Source organism: Lepus europaeus, chromosome 14, assembly GCF_033115175.1.
Source record: "Lepus europaeus isolate LE1 chromosome 14, mLepTim1.pri, whole genome shotgun sequence".
Classification (NCBI taxonomy): domain Eukaryota; kingdom Metazoa; phylum Chordata; class Mammalia; order Lagomorpha; family Leporidae; genus Lepus; species Lepus europaeus.
The window spans coordinates 94,874,309-94,890,906 of NC_084840.1; the positions used below are offsets into that span (position 1 = coordinate 94,874,309).

Below are 16,598 nucleotides of genomic sequence, written 5' to 3' on the forward strand. Positions count from 1 at the left end.
CCAATGCCCAATTTCATCAGGGTGTGGCCTAATCTGCAGGACATAGTAGCTGTTTGTTCCAAAATACTTGGTGACTTGTGACTTTAATAAAAAGAAAAGATTTCACTTAGTGTATACTGTACAATACTCTGCTATTTCTTTTTTCTTTTTTTTTCTTTTCTTTTCTTTTTTTTTTTTTTGACAGGCAGAGTGGACAGTGAGAGAGAGAGAGAGACAGAGAGAAAGGTCTTCCTTTTTTTGTTGTTGGTTCACCCTCCAATGGCCGCCACGGTTGGTGCGCTGCGGCCGGCGCACCACGCTGATCCGATGGCAGGAGCCAGGGGCTTCTCCTGGTCTCCCATGGGGTGCAGGACCCAAGCACTTGGGCCATCCTCCACTGCCTTCCTGGGCCGCAGCAGAGAGCTGGCCTGGAAGAGGGGCAACCGGGACAGGATCGGTGCCCCGACTGGGACTAGAACCCGGTGTGCCGGCGCCGCAAGGCGGAGGATTAGCCTGCTATTTCTAAACCTGAAACGCTTCAGGAAAATGAAAAATGATTCTCTACTGTCGTTTGGACAAACTGTATTGTCAGCTACAAAATAAAAGTAAATAATGGCATTGTTAAGAGTAATTCGGATGCATTGCTGGTGTGTTCCCTACCTTAGCTCCCACGCCATCCCACTGGAGGGGAGCCTCATTTCAGTATCCTTGGGTGTGGCAGGATCATCAGTGTCTGCATGGGGTTCCATTCCCCAGAAGGCACCATTGGCAGTGATGTGGAGAGGCTGTACCAGGCACCCACAAAACACTTGCTGCTCTCCCCTGGCCTTCTCCTTTCTACCCCTGTTGAGTTTTTCTGGGTAACTCACTGTTTAAGAACTACTTAAAGTTGAGTCAAAGTCAACTTACAGTCAAAAGCATGTGTATACCCATATTTAAGTTTTATATTGCAGTCTCATCAATAAACCAAATATGTGATTGGGAGAATACCACAAGAGAGTGAACTTGGGCTAAAGTTAGAGGATGCTGGACAAATAAAACTAATCACTGTTTTAAGCCTGGGGAAAGCGTTCTGTCTCAGAAATGACAGGGTAAATGGAGAAATCCTGCAACTCAGAAATCAGCTGATGGGACCTGAACAGTACAGCCCAGGCCACTGGCGACTACGCCTTTGCAAGTCTCTAAGTTTGTCCGTATCTAGAGCGCCTCTTTGGAACATGGTGATGTTTTATAAGAATCTGGATACATTAAAATATGGATTTGTTTTTGTAAATGGTACATTAAAAATGCTGAATCAGGATATATTAAAAATAAGACCATTTCTCAAGAAGCATTTTAAAAGATTGAAAAGTAGCTTACTTTAGGACTTCTTCATGTGTTGTTTTGCTCCTCTTTGAAGGTGACCGAATTATCAAAGTCAATGGAGAAAGTGTCATTGGAAAGACCTATTCCCAAGTAATTGCTTTAATTCAGAACAGGTAAGAGTCTTGGAATAGGATTAATTTTGGCCAGAGGTGGGTCTTCTAAATCCATGGAGCAAGTAGCTTTGATGTAATCTTGGATTCTTGCAAGGAACTGGAGCAAGTGGCAACGTGGTGCTTCCCCTTGTACAGGGGCGTGCGTTGGAGAGCAGGACCAGCTTCCTATAAGAGTGGTTGCTTTGGCAAATCTGTCAGATCTGGGATAAGATCCTCTAGTTTCAAAGGCACATGCTTAGATTTACTGTAAGTTTCCCACTTTGATTTGAGCTGACAGATGTGTAATTTGTTTATAGTAAATATATAAATAAACGCTTGACAGTTTATTTTAAAATATCTTAAGATATGTTAGTGATAAGCATTGTATTGAATAATGTTGGCTTAAATTTATTTGTTTAAACCAAATAATAAAATGTTACCTTTTAGTCCATTCCTCTAACTGCATTCTAAAGAATGATACAATTTTGAATTCTGAAAGTAAATACATATTTATACAGTAAACTGTGGGACTTTGAAGATAATTTAGTTTTACTCTCTTTCACCCACACACGTAGAAATGTTTTCAATGACAAATAGAGGGGTCAAAGCAAAGAGGTCATCATATGAGATTTGTCCAGTTTGCTTTGTTGTAGGGGGTTCATCCCAGATTCAGATACCTTAACTTTGGGATTATCTAACAGTTTCTGTTAGCCACACTCGTCTGTGTATAATTGAAATACTTTACTTTCTGAATTTTTTTTCTTAGAAGATTTATTTACTTATTTGAAAGTCGAGTTACAGAGAGAGAGGGAGAGACACAGAGGGAAAGGGATCTTCTATTCGCTTATTTGCTCCCTAGATGGCTGCAGTGGCCAGGACTGGTCCACGCCGAAGCCAGGAGCCAGGAGCTTCTTCCTGGTCTTTCACGTGGGTTTAGGAGCCCAAGCACGTGCGCCATCTTCTCCTGCTTCTCCCAGGCCATTAGCAGGAGCTGGATCAGAAGTCAGGCAGCCGGGACACAAACTGGCAGCTGTATGGGATGCTGGCAACAAGGCGGCTGCCATACCTGCTACGTAAGAACACAGGCCCCATATTTTCTGAAGATTTTGTGTCTAAAGCAGTTCATGCTATAATCTGTTTACATGAATGCCCTAATATGCTGTTGTTTCTTTAACAAGTGATATGATTAATTGATCTTAGCATATTTTTTAAATTTTAAAATTTTTATGAGATTCTTAGAGAAACAACTCTTAAATTTTGCCTTTAAAGTTTATGATGAATATAAAACCCCTTTATTTTATTTTCCTCAAAAGAATTTAAGTCATTATAATTAACCAAATGTGTTTTGTTGGCCAATAATTTAAGGATTTTTAGGGTATTTATTAACATCTCTAAACTTTTTTCTCTGTAAACCAACTTAATGTTGTCTTTGTCAAAGTCCATATTAATTCTTCTATTATTGGTATAGATCTTTCAGAGTGATAATACTTTGGAATGTCAATCTTAATTTTTCAGCCAGTAAAAGCAGTTTGAAAACTAAAGAACTACTTTTCTTCATGATCTTATTTTCTCTTTAAAAATTATGTTCATTTTGTCTGCAGTGGGTAGGAACTAGATAATACAAGGCCAACCCGTTAAGATTCTGCAGTGTGTTGATGTAAAATGTTTCCTTGGGGAAGGATTTTTTGTCTCAGTGTGTATTTTCTATCAACTCTAAATACTGAAATACAGGTACCTATATGTTCAGTAGCTAACATCATCTGAACCTATGGTTCTCATTGTCTTACCAGTTATGAACCTCAAAATAATGATTCAAGTCTGTCCGATGTACCAGTAAATTGTTAGACTTTTGGGTTTTGGTTGTTGATTTGACTCTTTATTTCTGATTATATTGGAGTGACTGCTTGTCTGAAGCCCTTGATAGAGATTACACCACTGTGCCAGCTACCTCTGAGCCTAATTCCGGGTCACAAGGCTCAGTGGAATATACCTGTTTGAATGTTTTAGACCTAGAGAAACTTGTGTGTCTGACTGGCAGGAGGTGTTGGAGCCATTGCTGTAAAGGTTTCACAGTTGGCTCAGTGAAGCCAGTAGTTGAGGTGGTAATAGTTTGTTTTTTTTTTTTTTTAATTATTTATTTGAAAGGGTTACAGAGAGAGATAGAGACAGAGAGAGAGGTCTTCCATCCACTGGTTCACTCCCCAGATGGCCACAACGGCCGGAGCTGCGCTGATCCGAAGCCGGGAGCCAGGAGCTTCTTCTGGGTCTCCCATATGGGTGCAGGAGCTCAAGCACGTGGGCCATCTTCCACTGCTTTCCCAGGCCATAGCAAAGAGCTGGATCGGAAGAGGAGCAGCTGGGACTAGAACCAGCGCCCATATGGGCTGCCAGTGCTTCAGGCCCAGGGCATTAACCTGCTGTGCCACAGTGCTGGTCCCCGTAATAGCTTTAAATGTGAATCCTTTCAGCAGTTGTGATGGGGAACTGATTCCCTTCCCCTCTGGGGCCGAGGGGATGCTTCCAACGTGGGATGTTTAATAGTGCTGAAAACGTTACATTTAAGGGTTCTTTGTTGTTTTATGTTGATGACTTTTAAGTTTGATAACCAGAATGTGTGCTAAAAAGCTATAATTTTTTGTGACGAATAAAGCAATAAATATATACTGACATTGACGTGAGTTTTGGTCCAGGACTATTTAACATACTTTATACTTCTGAAGTAGAAGACATGACTGACTGTGAATAGCACATCACGGCACAGTGCCCCCTTTTGTGTGTAATTACTCATGTATGTAAGAGTGGCTTCATTCTAACGATGTGGTTTTAAAGGGTGAAAGTGTAAGAAAACCAAGATTAAACACTTAAGCAATTAAAAAGTACTTCTGAGTGAACCGGTTTTCCTTGTATGCTTCTACTTCAGCTAAAATCTAAGTATATATATTTCCATTTCAGCGACACAACATTGGAACTTAGTGTTATGCCAAAAGATGAAGACATTCTCCAAGTGGTAAGTTTCATTTATTCAAACACGAAATGTTTTATAGTCATGAATGTTCAGAAAATATTTTTTGAGATAGAGGTAGATTGCGTTTACAACAATGATTTTAGGAAAACCACTCTCTGGCTCATTTAGCAGAATCTGGAATTCTCTACATTTTGCAAAGCCAAGCAAGACCATTGTCTTTTCTGGCGTGAAGAGACATGGATGTGTAATGGGCTCTACAGTAAGCTCTCAACCTCAGGCTGGGGTTCCTGGAGTCGGACCCAGCTTTGCCTTCTCCGTAGCAAGTGCACTTCCCCAGGAACTAGAATCTTTTTTTGTGTCAACAGGAGGACAGGAATTTTCTGAAAGCCATTTCCTCATTTTCCAACAAAAATTACTGTCCGTGCATGAACTAGCTGAGCACTTTTGTGAACAATGTAAGTTCCTTCCAGTGGAAGTGACGCTCACCACGGATGGGGTCCACGGCCTACGGGGACGTCTGTTCAAGCCCAGCCTTTCTTGTCAGATACTTAGAAGGGAACAGACGGAACGGGATACTCCTTTATGAATTTTAAGTAATGCTGAAAGTTACAAGACCATTAAAATGTTTCATCCCAGAAAACCAGACTTTTCTTCAGCTCAGGAGTATAACGTTGTGAGCCAAACCCTTTGAGTAACTCTGACTGCTGAAGTCAGGTGGGGAGGTGGCAGGGACTCCTGAAGTCGTTTTTGTGAATAGTTTGTTTTTTCCTTGTAACTTCTAGCTAAACTCAAGAAAAACAGCTGATGGAATCTCTGCTGGGGATGGAAATGGTATAGGAATGTTTTTTATTTATAATGGTTAATTTGAATTTAGCTCAACAAAGATCCTAAATAATCTCCTGAAAACACTAAAGCCCATCATCATGATTCGTCCTGTTCACTGACATGGGACGTATACTGAACTAAAGTCATGGAGGCCACCCAGTGTTTCCAAGGCATGTAGATTTTATTTAGGAGTGGCTTATTCGTGATAACAGAGTCCCCTTTAAAAAAAAAAAAGATTTTATTTATTTATTTATTTGAGAGGTAGAGTTATAGACAGTGAGAGGAAGAGACAGAGAGAAAGGTCTTCCTTCCGTTGGTTCACTCCCCAACTAGACACAAATCCAAAGCCTGGAGCCAGGAGCCTCCTCCCGGGCTCCCATGGGGGTGCAGGGGCCCAAGCACCTGGGCCAAATTCTACTGCTTTCCCAGGCCACAGCAGAGAGCTGGATTGGAAGAGGAGCAGCCGAGACTAGAACTGGCGCCCATATGGGATGCCAGCGCCACAGGTGGAGGATTAACCTACTGCGCCATGGTGCCAGCCCCCAGAGTCCCCGTCTTAAGCATATGGTTCTGTTGGTGTCTGGAGGCTCAACAAGGAAGGTGACAGCTCTCTGCAGCAATTTACCTCGGCATATAGTGGCAACTGTAGAGACCTGTGCTCTTAATTCCACACATAGAGAAGCAGACGAAACCGTTGAAACCAAGGACTGTGAGAGTCACTAAACAGAAATACATAGGGGATTCTGCTTTAATGCTTTTTTTTTGGGGGGGGGCAGTCTTGTATTTTCCCAAGAATTTTGTTTATTTGTTTATTTATTTGAAAGGCAGAGAAAGGGAAAGATTCTCCCATCCACTGGCTCATTTCCTCAAATGCCCATAGCAGCCAGGGCTGGGCCAGCCCAAAGCCAGGAGCCTGGAGCTCCATCTGGGTCTCCCACGTGGGTGGCAGGGGCCCAAGCCCTTGCACCATCACCTGCTGCCTCCCGGAGTGTACATCAGCAGGGAGCCAGAATTGGGCACAGAGCCAAGACTCAAACTCAGGCACTGATAAGGGACCTGGCAAATGTTCCAAGCAGTGTCTTCACTGCCGTGCCACACACCCGCCTATCCAGTGCTCTTCTTACAGAGTTTAAGACGATGATCCCCTAAAGGTCGCACAGGCTTTACTCTGATTCCTCCTGGAGTCTGAAGACATGAAGACAGAATCCACTTCTCGAGCCAGGCTGTTTGCTGACCCTCAGCAGACTCTCCTCGCCAAGATGGAGGCATTGGTTGGATCCCATTTCGAACAGTCTCATGTCACAGAATGGCTGGCCTTGTACTGAATTTGGGGGGAAGGAATTCAATGCAGAATTTTCTATAACCTGTTGTGTGGTTAATGAAGAGCAGCAAACCACTTAATGAAAGGAATATTTTTCTGACGATACGATTGATAGAAAATGAAGTTAATTCATCTGTCCTGCTAGATTTTATTTAAGACGAGTAAGTTTAAAATAAAAGTAAAATACAGACTGTTGCAAACATGGAGACCTTAGTTCAGTGGAGGCCATGAGCATACACATCTCAGGGCTTGTTAGTGAACGGCTCTGCTGTGTGGCCACATAAAATTCATGTTTTGTGTGTGTGTTTGAACGAGAAAAGACTCTAGTTTTTTTTATTATTTAAGATTTATTTATTTATTTGAAAGTCAGGATTACGTAGAGAGATCTTCCATCCGCTGGTTCACTCCCCAACTGGCCGCAATGGCTGGAGCTGCACTGATCCAAAGCCAGGAGCCAGGGGCTTCTTCCAGGTCTCCCACACGGGTGCAGGGGCCCAGGGACTTGGGCCATCTTCTACTGCTTTCCCAGGCCATAGCAGAGAGCTGGATTGGAAGTGGAGCAGCTGGGTCTTGAACCAGCGCCCATATGGGATGCAGGTACTGCAGATGGCACTTTACCCACTAAGCCACAGCGCTGGCCCCAAGACTGTAGTTTTAAACCTAGCCTGGGTTCACATTTGTTTGAATTTATTTGAATTTGAATTTATTGTATTACAATAAATTAGGCAGTCAAAGAGTGTATATGTGTACAATTACTGTGTAATACGCACTATTCTATGAAAGGCATTAGGGTACGGCAACTTCTTCTCGACATAAATGGCTTTTCTGTGGACTATCAGCCAGGGTCATTCTTAAAGCTCTTATAGAACACAAACAATGTGAAATTTTTAAAAGGCCGTATCTTGGCCTGCTTCTCTGTCCCTGGCCCAGATCCCAGAACTCGCATGTTCTGTGAAGAGCCCTGCCTCTGTGGTGTGGTTGGTTGGCGTGATTGGCCATGACCTGGAAGGCCTGTAAGGACCCCATGTGAAAACTGTCACTCAGATACGTCTTTTGTCATTGTAAGATAGGGCAGTCATTGTAAAAAACAAATAGCATGAACGTTTTTACAGTCACTTGAAAATCACTTGTTCATGGGGAAGTCTCCTGCGGTCTGCTGCACCTGAGTGGCCACAGGGTCGGGTGGTCCACGGGGTTTTTGTGGACCAAATTACCCCAGAAATGCTCGGTTCACCTTTGATACATAGCACAGAAAATTTAATTTTGTTTAAAGCTTGACTGGGGTAAGGACTGATATTTAATGATAGATTTCTGATTTATGAGTGGCACAGATATGATGTGGGAGAAGCAAGAAGTGAAATTAGGATAATTAATTATGTTCTTAGGAGTTCTGATAATAATACTCGTGTACTTGGCAGCCTCATGTTTTAAACCAACACATCTATTCTGTATAAACAGTGTGAATAGTATTATACTCATTTTAGTCATTTTGACAGTGTTTTTAGTATTCTAGACAGGTTTATATTATTCAGGTACCATTACAAAATCAAAAGCATTTTTTGTTTAAAAAAATGGTTTTGTTTCTCTATGAAATGTTTTCTGCGCACACATGAAATTTTTACCACCCATCAAGTCCCCTACACAGTGAGGCAGGCAGCTGCCTGGGCTGCTGTGGGTAGCTAGAAGACCATAGGATTGTGTCCCACAGGTGTGGGGGCAGGCGGTCTGCTAGAGGGCGCCTTCTGGCTGGGTGTCCCCTGCTTCATAAAGGGACCTAGTCACCCTGAGGCCTTCGCCTCCCCGCACCATCACAACGACAATTAGATTCCCGCAGAATTGGGAGGGCTCCCAGGCCATGGCTCTGACCGAAGAAAGAAGAAAACCCTTCCTTGACTGAAATAGTGACGAGAGAATGGACCTGCACTTCCTGATGTTTGTGCCACCATGATCCTTTGTGGAGTGTTTGTCTCTGGGCTCAAAATTAGATTTCAAGTGGATCCCTTCTGATGTCTCTGGGGGCTGTCGGGTATGTCTTAGGCTTGCCCGGGGCACCGCCCACCTACTCTGTGTGGCTCAGTTAAATAGCTCGTCCGGTACAGCAGGATAGACCGCAGCCGGGCTGGGATCTGGCTCCGGCAGGTCTGTGATGAGGCCTGGCCCCTTCCCACCACTGAGGATGTGACCGGCTAACTGTGGTCCTGCCGCACAGGTCCCTGTCAGAGCTGCTGTTCTGACCGGCCCCTCTGCACTCGGAGCCACTCCGTGGATGGGTGACACAAATTGAAAAATGCTCTTACCAAGGCTTATCTTTAGATTTCATGAGAGTGCTTCTAGTACAGTCATTTTGTAGGTTCTGCACTCAGTCCAATATTCTGTGTAAAAATGACGTATCAATTGTGAATCAAGGTAACCTCCTGCCTAGAAGAAGCAAGAGTTGGGGTTCTATAGATACCTTTTGGACTGCCCAGGTTAGCCACGGTCACTCGGTCCTTCTTTAAAAATTATTCTTAAATAAATATGAGAAGAGTCCATGTTTGTTGAAAACGCTTCCGTGTAGGAAGGCAGAAAAGAACTAGCTGCCTTGCCACATCTCCCCGCCCTCCTGGCTGCGGCGTGGATGGTGTCTGACCGAGTTGTCCTTGCTCCTGTCCCACACGATGGCATTATGTTAACAGGTAACCTGCCAACATGAACTGGCAGAGAGGGATTCTCATCCTCCCAGCTGATTCACCCTGCGGGCTTTTTTGTGTTGCTGTTTTATTTACTTTGTTACTGTTTAATAGACAATATTATAGGAGTGGTAACAGTGATGTTTGATGTAGCACTACTGAAAGATTGCTATTGGTCACTGTACCTATATCCTGACTGTGAATACTGAATTTCACTTCATGTGCTCTGAATGGCTGTAGTTCCCGATGGAGATCCTGGGCATTACCTATCTTCCCTTATTATTTCCTCTCTCCCTCTCCCCCCCTCCCCCTCCCTCCCTCCCTCCCCTCCCCCTCCCCCTCCTCCTCCCCCTCCCCGCCCCTTTCTCTTTATTTAAGAGCTTTTGGACCTGATAGGATTGACAGGGCAGCTACTGGTTTCTCTTCATTAGGGATGGCCTGAGTTTCAAAATCCAAACTATTGAACTACTATAAGATATAAAACTTAGGTCTGAGGGAAAGAAAGCTCAGGAAAGAATGTGGAGTAGTATATGAAAAGGCTAAATGGAAAAAAATTGGCTGAATTTTTTTTTTTTTTTGCAAATTCTGTTGAATTCCAAGAGTATTCAGATGGTAAAAATTTAAGTGAATGCCTACAAGTGCACCCATTTGGACTTAAAATAAAGCTAAGGCTCAAAATGATTGATAGCTGAATATACAATCCTTAGGACATTGGTCTAAAAAGTTCCAGGTCATATCACTGCAGACAAACTTTAATACAGGATGATTTTGACATCATGATATAAGAATACAAACCACTTCGTTTAAACGATACTTTGTGGCAACTAAATGATGTCCACTGACAACTTAGATCCCCAGTGTGCAGATAAAACCTTGATATCTCTGGCCGTGGGCGATTGGGCCCTTGTGACCAGACACACAGAGGAAAACCCACGGGAGCCACAGCCGTGAGCAGGTTGGAGTTCTCCGTTCTGTCCGCTCCGCGGCGTTGTCTCAGGCTTCTTCCTCGGAAAACCCTGAGCAGGAAGCTGGTGTTCTAGGGGAACGCGGGGAGAGAGGACTCCTGCCTTGCTCTGTACCTCTCGGGATGGCCATGGCCATGCCAGACTTGTTCCTAGGCGTGCCGTCCACCTGTCTGTGGAGAGCGGACTAACCCACTGTGACCTTAGAGGCCGGGCTGCCTCCCCATGGGAAAGGTATTACTTCTCAAATTGTATGAGAACCAGGGGCCTTTAAACATGTAAGTAAATGGGTGGAAACAAAGGTGGATAAGCAAGCCTGAATTGCTAGAATGTGTGAGCTTATTCCGTCATGCTCCTCAGTGACTGCACACTTTATTGTCTCCACTGTACCTGCTCGCCTTGGACAGCAGCACTACACTCCATCCTGCACTTCTATTCTGGGAGTCCACTGTTCAGGCATGCTCCACGTGTATGGGTTTAAGGATGCCTTCTGCCTACGTTAATCGTGGCTGTAGACTGCTTACTGTTTGGAATCATTGTTAGGAGTCTGAGGGACTGTGAAATATTTTTTCCAGTATTTAATAGTTCCGGCTGTATATAAGTGGAAAATGTATCTCAGGAAGGCACTATGCGTGGCTTTCACAACTTTCTTGCTCCACATATTTTTAATTCCACTTTTCTATGAATTTTCTGAAGTACCCTCACACTTTTGTTACTAAAATATACTTTTCTTACCCAAGTTTGAATGAAGGAGGTATCTTTAAATTATTGTTTCTAGAGCAGCACTTCCCAAGCAGGTATTCCAATTGGATTAAATCTCTAGGGGGGAACATGGGTTCCATGGCAAATACGTCAGCGCGTCCCCTTGGAGCTTCACCAGGCACTGAATGGGGTAGAGGTCTGGGAAACTCGAGCTGCCGCCTGGCGTCTCCCTCCATGGAGACGTAAAGGAGCGAGCGCCACAAGCACTCTGCAGGGACACTGTCCCACCTGGTCCCCTCTCCCCGTGACGTGAGAGCCTTCAAAGAGGCTGGTGATGACAGTGTTCATGCTATGAAGTTACCCTGGAATGTGTGTTTCCTTGTGTATACTTAGCTGTAATTTCTAGCTGCATTCTAGTTGTACTCTATAATATTTATTATAAGGTAAGGATCACTCAGAGTCATGTTTTTATGTAGTTATTTTCACAACTCAGAGTACAAAAGCTACAGTGTTGAAAGACTGTATTTTGTGAGTGAAAGCCATTTAATAAAAAAGTCTTTTTCCTCCCAGAGTCATGGAGAGGAGGCAGCTGCAGTCAGCTGGTAGCTCGTGGCTGGGCTCTGGTTGACCAGGCAAGGGGGAGGCTGTGCTGTTTTCCATGCACAATCGAGCCTTCATCTGGTCATCTGGAAGCCAAGACGGAAGCAGCTTGGGGGAGATGAGCCCCCAGTGCTGCTCCGTGGAAGGGAAGCTCTGTAGCACACCCTCAGCCAGCGGTGTGCACCGTGTTAGGAATGCCCCCGGTGTAGTTTGCTGTCTACGGTGGGAGACAGATCCAGGAAGCGCGGGAGAAAAGCCAGGGACGGAGGTGCTCCGCAGGCCGCAGCTCTTGACGCCTTGCGGAGCAGTCAGTAGTGACGTGGTTTTAGTTTGCCATTTCCAGCATCGGTATGACAACGTGATTCCGTCTTTGTATCAGTAAGCAGCTTCTGTGTTTTCCTATTTTCTGCTAGCTGCAATTTACAAAGGATGTCACGGCACTGGTAAGAAATGCACAGTAGCCATTTCCTTGCTTTTTAAGTCGTGTTTTTTTAGAGATTTGTAATAAGCCAGTCTTGTTAACTCTGAGTTTGCTTAGAGAAACCCCTCCACGGTGTTAATTTTACTAATTTGCAGAGACTGTGTGTCGTGTATGGTTTTTCTTCCTTCTTTTATTTGTGGTTTCCTTGTACATCTTGCACCTAACTGTTACTGTAGCATAACGTGTATCCACATCAGTGTTTGTTTTGTAAACATCTCCCCTGCCTCCTTGCTAGTCCTTGGCCGTTGTGTTGTGTGCGTGGCTGCACCTGAGCTTTGCGGGCTGTCTGATGTACACAGAGGATACAACGAATGAGGCTGCTTTGATGGGGGAGGGCCTTACCATCCCGGCGGTCTCCCATGCACGATGCCACCCTGTGCTGCATGGATGAGTGCGGTTCCACAGTCTCCATAGTTAATTTCAGCTCTTCTGAAGTTTCTAAAAATACTGCCAGATATTTTTACAAGTAATTGATAAAAACGTAAGTTGAGCTGCATGCCTGCCTGTTACTAACAGTGAAATGTCTCCTTGGAAGAAGTAAGAGATCAATAAATTTATACAAGATAATTTTGCATTCGCTTAAAGTGAAAAAAAAATATAAAGAATTAACTTTTTGATATTTTAATGCCTTTAATGTATGTGCTTAATTTCTTAAACGTGCACATTGTATTTTATAGCAAAATATTTAGCATGGCTATCGAAAGGCTTAATGTGTCGGTGGATTATTTCAGGGGATCTGTAATAGTTCATTGACAAGGGAGTTTAAACAACGGTATGTAATGTATGATATTAATAGCGCTTATGGTGTGTCTGAGTAAGACTTTAATATTTGTGCCTTCTCTCTGGCCAAAGGTAAGAATCCTTTTCTACAGGGACTTGTTGGGCAGCCATCTACCCTATCAACTGCCGAACAGTGGGCAAGCCTGGATGGGGAGGATTTTAGAAGCTCTGTGGCTGTCCCTCGCTGGTGGGGAAGATAGTGGATGTGTTTCACATCTTTTGAGAAAATAAGGGATTCTATCTGTTGAAGAGACTAGCTCTTTTTCAGATTTGCAGAGTGCTCTTTGTTGTGTGTGTATGTGTGTGTGTGCGTGCACATGTGTGCTATAGAAACCGCCAATTAGAAACAAGGTCAGCCAGCCATAGGACCATGACACAGGGCACTGCAACAGTGGAAGCTTGTTCTCTCCACGAATTTCCAGTGACGCTTTTCCTCTGGCTTCCATGCAGGCGTATTCTCAAGATGCCTACCTGAAGGGGAACGAAGCCTACAGCGGCAACGCTCGCAACATCCCGGAGCCTCCGCCTGTCTGCTACCCCTGGCTGTCCTCTGCCCCTCCCGCCGCGGCTCAGCCAGCGGAAGCATCCCCTGCAGACGCCTCACTGAGCAAACAGCAGGCCAGCACCCCAGGACCCGCGCAGCCTGGCAGGGCCTACCGGATGGAAATACAAGTGCCTCCGTCGCCCACGGATGTTGCAAAATCCAACACGGCAGTGTGTGTTTGCAATGAAAGCGTGCGGACTGTCATTGTGCCTTCTGAGAAGGCTGTAGATTTGCTACCGGGCAGAGGTAGCCACACGGGCCCTTCCCATAGAACTGAAGAAGTGAGGTACGGGGCGCACGAGCAGGCCTCTTTGAAAGCAGTGTCCAGGACCACGTCTCCGCCAGCATCAGTCCCCGCCGCCCCTAGAAGCCACCACGCTGCAGGCTCCAGGTCCCTGGACCCTTCCGGAGTCCTGCTTAAGTCCGGAAACTACACTGGGCACTCCGAAGGAATCCCAGGTGACAGGGCTCACGCGGTAGACTCTCCTTCCATAGCTGTCAATCACTACTCCCCCAATTCCCATCAGCGCATAGACTGGAAAAACTACAAGACGTACAAAGAGTACATCGATAACCGGAGGTTGCACATAGGCTGTCGGACCATTCAGGAGAGACTGGACAGCCTACGAGCGGCCTCCCGGAGCACAGCGGACTACAGCCAGGTGGCCCCCGGCCGCGCCGCCTCGCAGGTGCGGCGGCGGAGCACCTCGCACGACCGCGTGCCGCCGTCGGCGCAGATCCGGCAGCGCAGCGTGTCCCAGGAGAGGCTGGAGGACCCGGTGCTGACCCGGTACTGCCCGCGGAGCGCGTCGCAGGGCGCGCTCACGTCCCCGCCGGTCAGCCTGAACCAGCACCGGACTCGGTCCTGGGATTACCTGGAGAGGCAGGGGGAGCCCGCGGACCGCGGCAGCGCCGAGAGCCAGACCCCCGACTCCAACGGGGAGCGGGCGCCGGCCTCCCGGTGGGGCGGGCTTGTGCGGGACGCGCCCAAGGCCTTCCGGGGCGCGCATCTCTCCGTGGCCCCGAGCGTGGAGAGCAGGCGCGCCACCGGGCGGGGCGCGCAGTTTAAAAAGCCGCCCTTGGACCTGAAGGCGCTGCAGCCGAGCAGGAGCGCGCCGACGGCTTGTGGGGCGCCGCTGGCTCGGGGTGCCGCACAGGACAGGTCGCCCCTCGTCCAAGTCCGAAGCCACTCCCTGAAAGCGCCCTCCGCGAAGCCGGCGCTCAGCCAGAACTCCGCCCGGGATCAGAGACCCGTCAATCACGTGCACCAGAACAGTGTGCCCAGCCCCCCGCAGACCTGGCACCAGAACAGTGTGCCCAGCCCCCCACAGACCTGGTTCCGACCCGAGAGTGCCCCCGACCACCAGGCGGACCCCGCGAAGCCCCCCTGCGCCTCCGGAGCTCCTGCGAAGCCGGCCGCCCCGCCGAGCGAGAACGGGGCCGCCGCGCAGGGCGAGCTGTCGGCCAGCCTAGGGGACCTGGGCGCCCGCGCCGCACAGGCTGGCGCTCCGCAGCCGCACCCCGCAGGTGGCACGGGAGCCGTGGTCCTGAGGGAGAAGCCGCCGTCCGGCCGCCAGACGCCACAGCCCCTCCGGCACCAGTCTTACATCCTGGCGGTCAACGACCAGGAGACCGGCTCGGACAGCACCTGCTGGCTGCCCAACGACGCGCGCCGGGAGGTGCACATCAAGCGGCTGGAGGAGCGGAAGGCGTCCGGCGCCAGCCCGCCCGGCGACTCCCTGGCGTCCATCCCCTTCATAGGTGAGTCCGGGGCTACTGGCCAGCACGTCCGCCACGCCAGCACTCCGCTTTCCAGGTCCACGGGCGCTGAGCCCCTACCCCGCGATGTCCACGTATTTGTAAGGACGTTCATAAGCGGCGCTTTCACTAGGGCCATGAGCTTTTTACCGCGCTCAGAAGTGACTTCTAGAATCGATTTTCCTTCAGCAAAACAGCAGCAACTTGATGTATCTGGTCCTTTTTTTAATTTAAATTTTTAAAAGATGTATTTATTTATTTGAAAGAGTTATACAGAGAGAGGAGAGGCAGAGAGAGAGAGAGAGAGAGAGAGAGAGAGAGAGAGAGAGAGGTTTTCCATCCACTGGTTCACTCCCCAGTTGGCCACAGTGGCCGCAGCTGTGCTGATTTGAAGCCAGGAGCGTCTTCCAGGTCTCCCACGTGGGTGTGGGGGTTCCAAGCACGCGGGCCATCTTCTACTTTCCCAGGCCATAGCAGAGAGCTGGATTGGAAGAGGAGGAGCCGGGTCTTGAACCAGTGTCCATATAGGATGCTGGCGCTTCAGGCCAGGGCGTTAACCCGCTGCACCACAATGCCAGCGCCTAATTTTAATTTTGATGCAACAAATTCCCACTATCTGGGGCCATGAGAATCAGCGATCCTATTTGGATGTAACTGTTGATTCCTTGTTTTGAAAAGCCCAGTGCAATAGGGGTTTTAATTAAATTAATCATCAGCCTTTCTTTCATTGAAGCAGTTGCTTTTACTGAGACCCCTTGGCCTGGGTTTGGAAAGTGCCCTCGTTCCTGGGTTGTGTCACAGCCTGTGGCCCCCAGCATCTTGGGCTGCACCTCCCCTTGGGTTCTGATTGGAACGCCCTGTCTCCTTCCCTTCCCACCCAGCATCCAGTCCACAGTCCTCCCTGTCTCACCGCAGGTCCCACCCTCTAGGCCTCCGCCTGGAGTCTTCCTGGGGTGTCCCCTGTGCAGGCAGCCGCCTCCGGCACTGCTCCTCCCCACCTGGCCAGGTTACACAGATGCTCAGGCGCCCCTCCCTCACTACAGCTGGGGCTCTTCATCCAGGCAGCCTCTCCTGACTGCCCCGCCCGAATGGCCCAGGGCGCCATTCACGTCCCTGAAGCTCCGTTAGGTATCTTCCCAACACTTGTTTCCACTTGAATTATTTCATGTTTTTTTAAATATTTTATTTATTTATTCTTAAAGATTTATTTATTTGTTTGCAAGTCAGAGTTACACAGAGAAGGAGAGGCAGAGAGAGAGGGGTCTTTCAATCGCTAGTTCACTCCCCGGTTGGCCTCAACAGCAGGAGCTGTGCCGATCCGAAGCCAGGAGCTTCTTCCGAGTCTCCTACGTGGGTGCAGGGGCCCAAGGACTTGGGCCGTCTTCTACTGCTTTCCCAGGCCATAGCAGAGAGCTGGATCAAAAGAGGAGCAGCCGGGACATGAACTGGTGCCCATATGGAATGCCGGCACTGCAGGTGGTGGCTTTACTTGCTACACCACAGCCCTGGCCCCAGAATTTTATTTATTTATTTGAGAAGTAGAGTTACAAAGAGA

The 16,598-nt window shown here is 47.4% G+C and overlaps 1 protein-coding gene across 3 annotated transcripts in view; it reads left to right on the forward strand.

Moving 5' to 3' along the window:
• ARHGAP21 (Rho GTPase activating protein 21) overlaps positions 1 to 16,598 on the forward strand; it is a 144,802-nt gene that overhangs the window by 89,285 nt on the left and 38,919 nt on the right. The window contains exons 5-8 of one of the 3 annotated variants that reach the window (XM_062211178.1): positions 1,379 to 1,457; positions 4,389 to 4,443; positions 11,894 to 11,923; positions 13,192 to 15,046. In XM_062211178.1, coding sequence (XP_062067162.1) covers positions 1,379 to 1,457; positions 4,389 to 4,443; positions 11,894 to 11,923; positions 13,192 to 15,046 — 2,019 coding nt within the window. The remainder of the gene's footprint in view (positions 1 to 1,378; positions 1,458 to 4,388; positions 4,444 to 11,893; positions 11,924 to 13,191; positions 15,047 to 16,598) is intronic. The other 2 variants (XM_062211177.1, XM_062211175.1) reach the window with 2 other exon arrangements.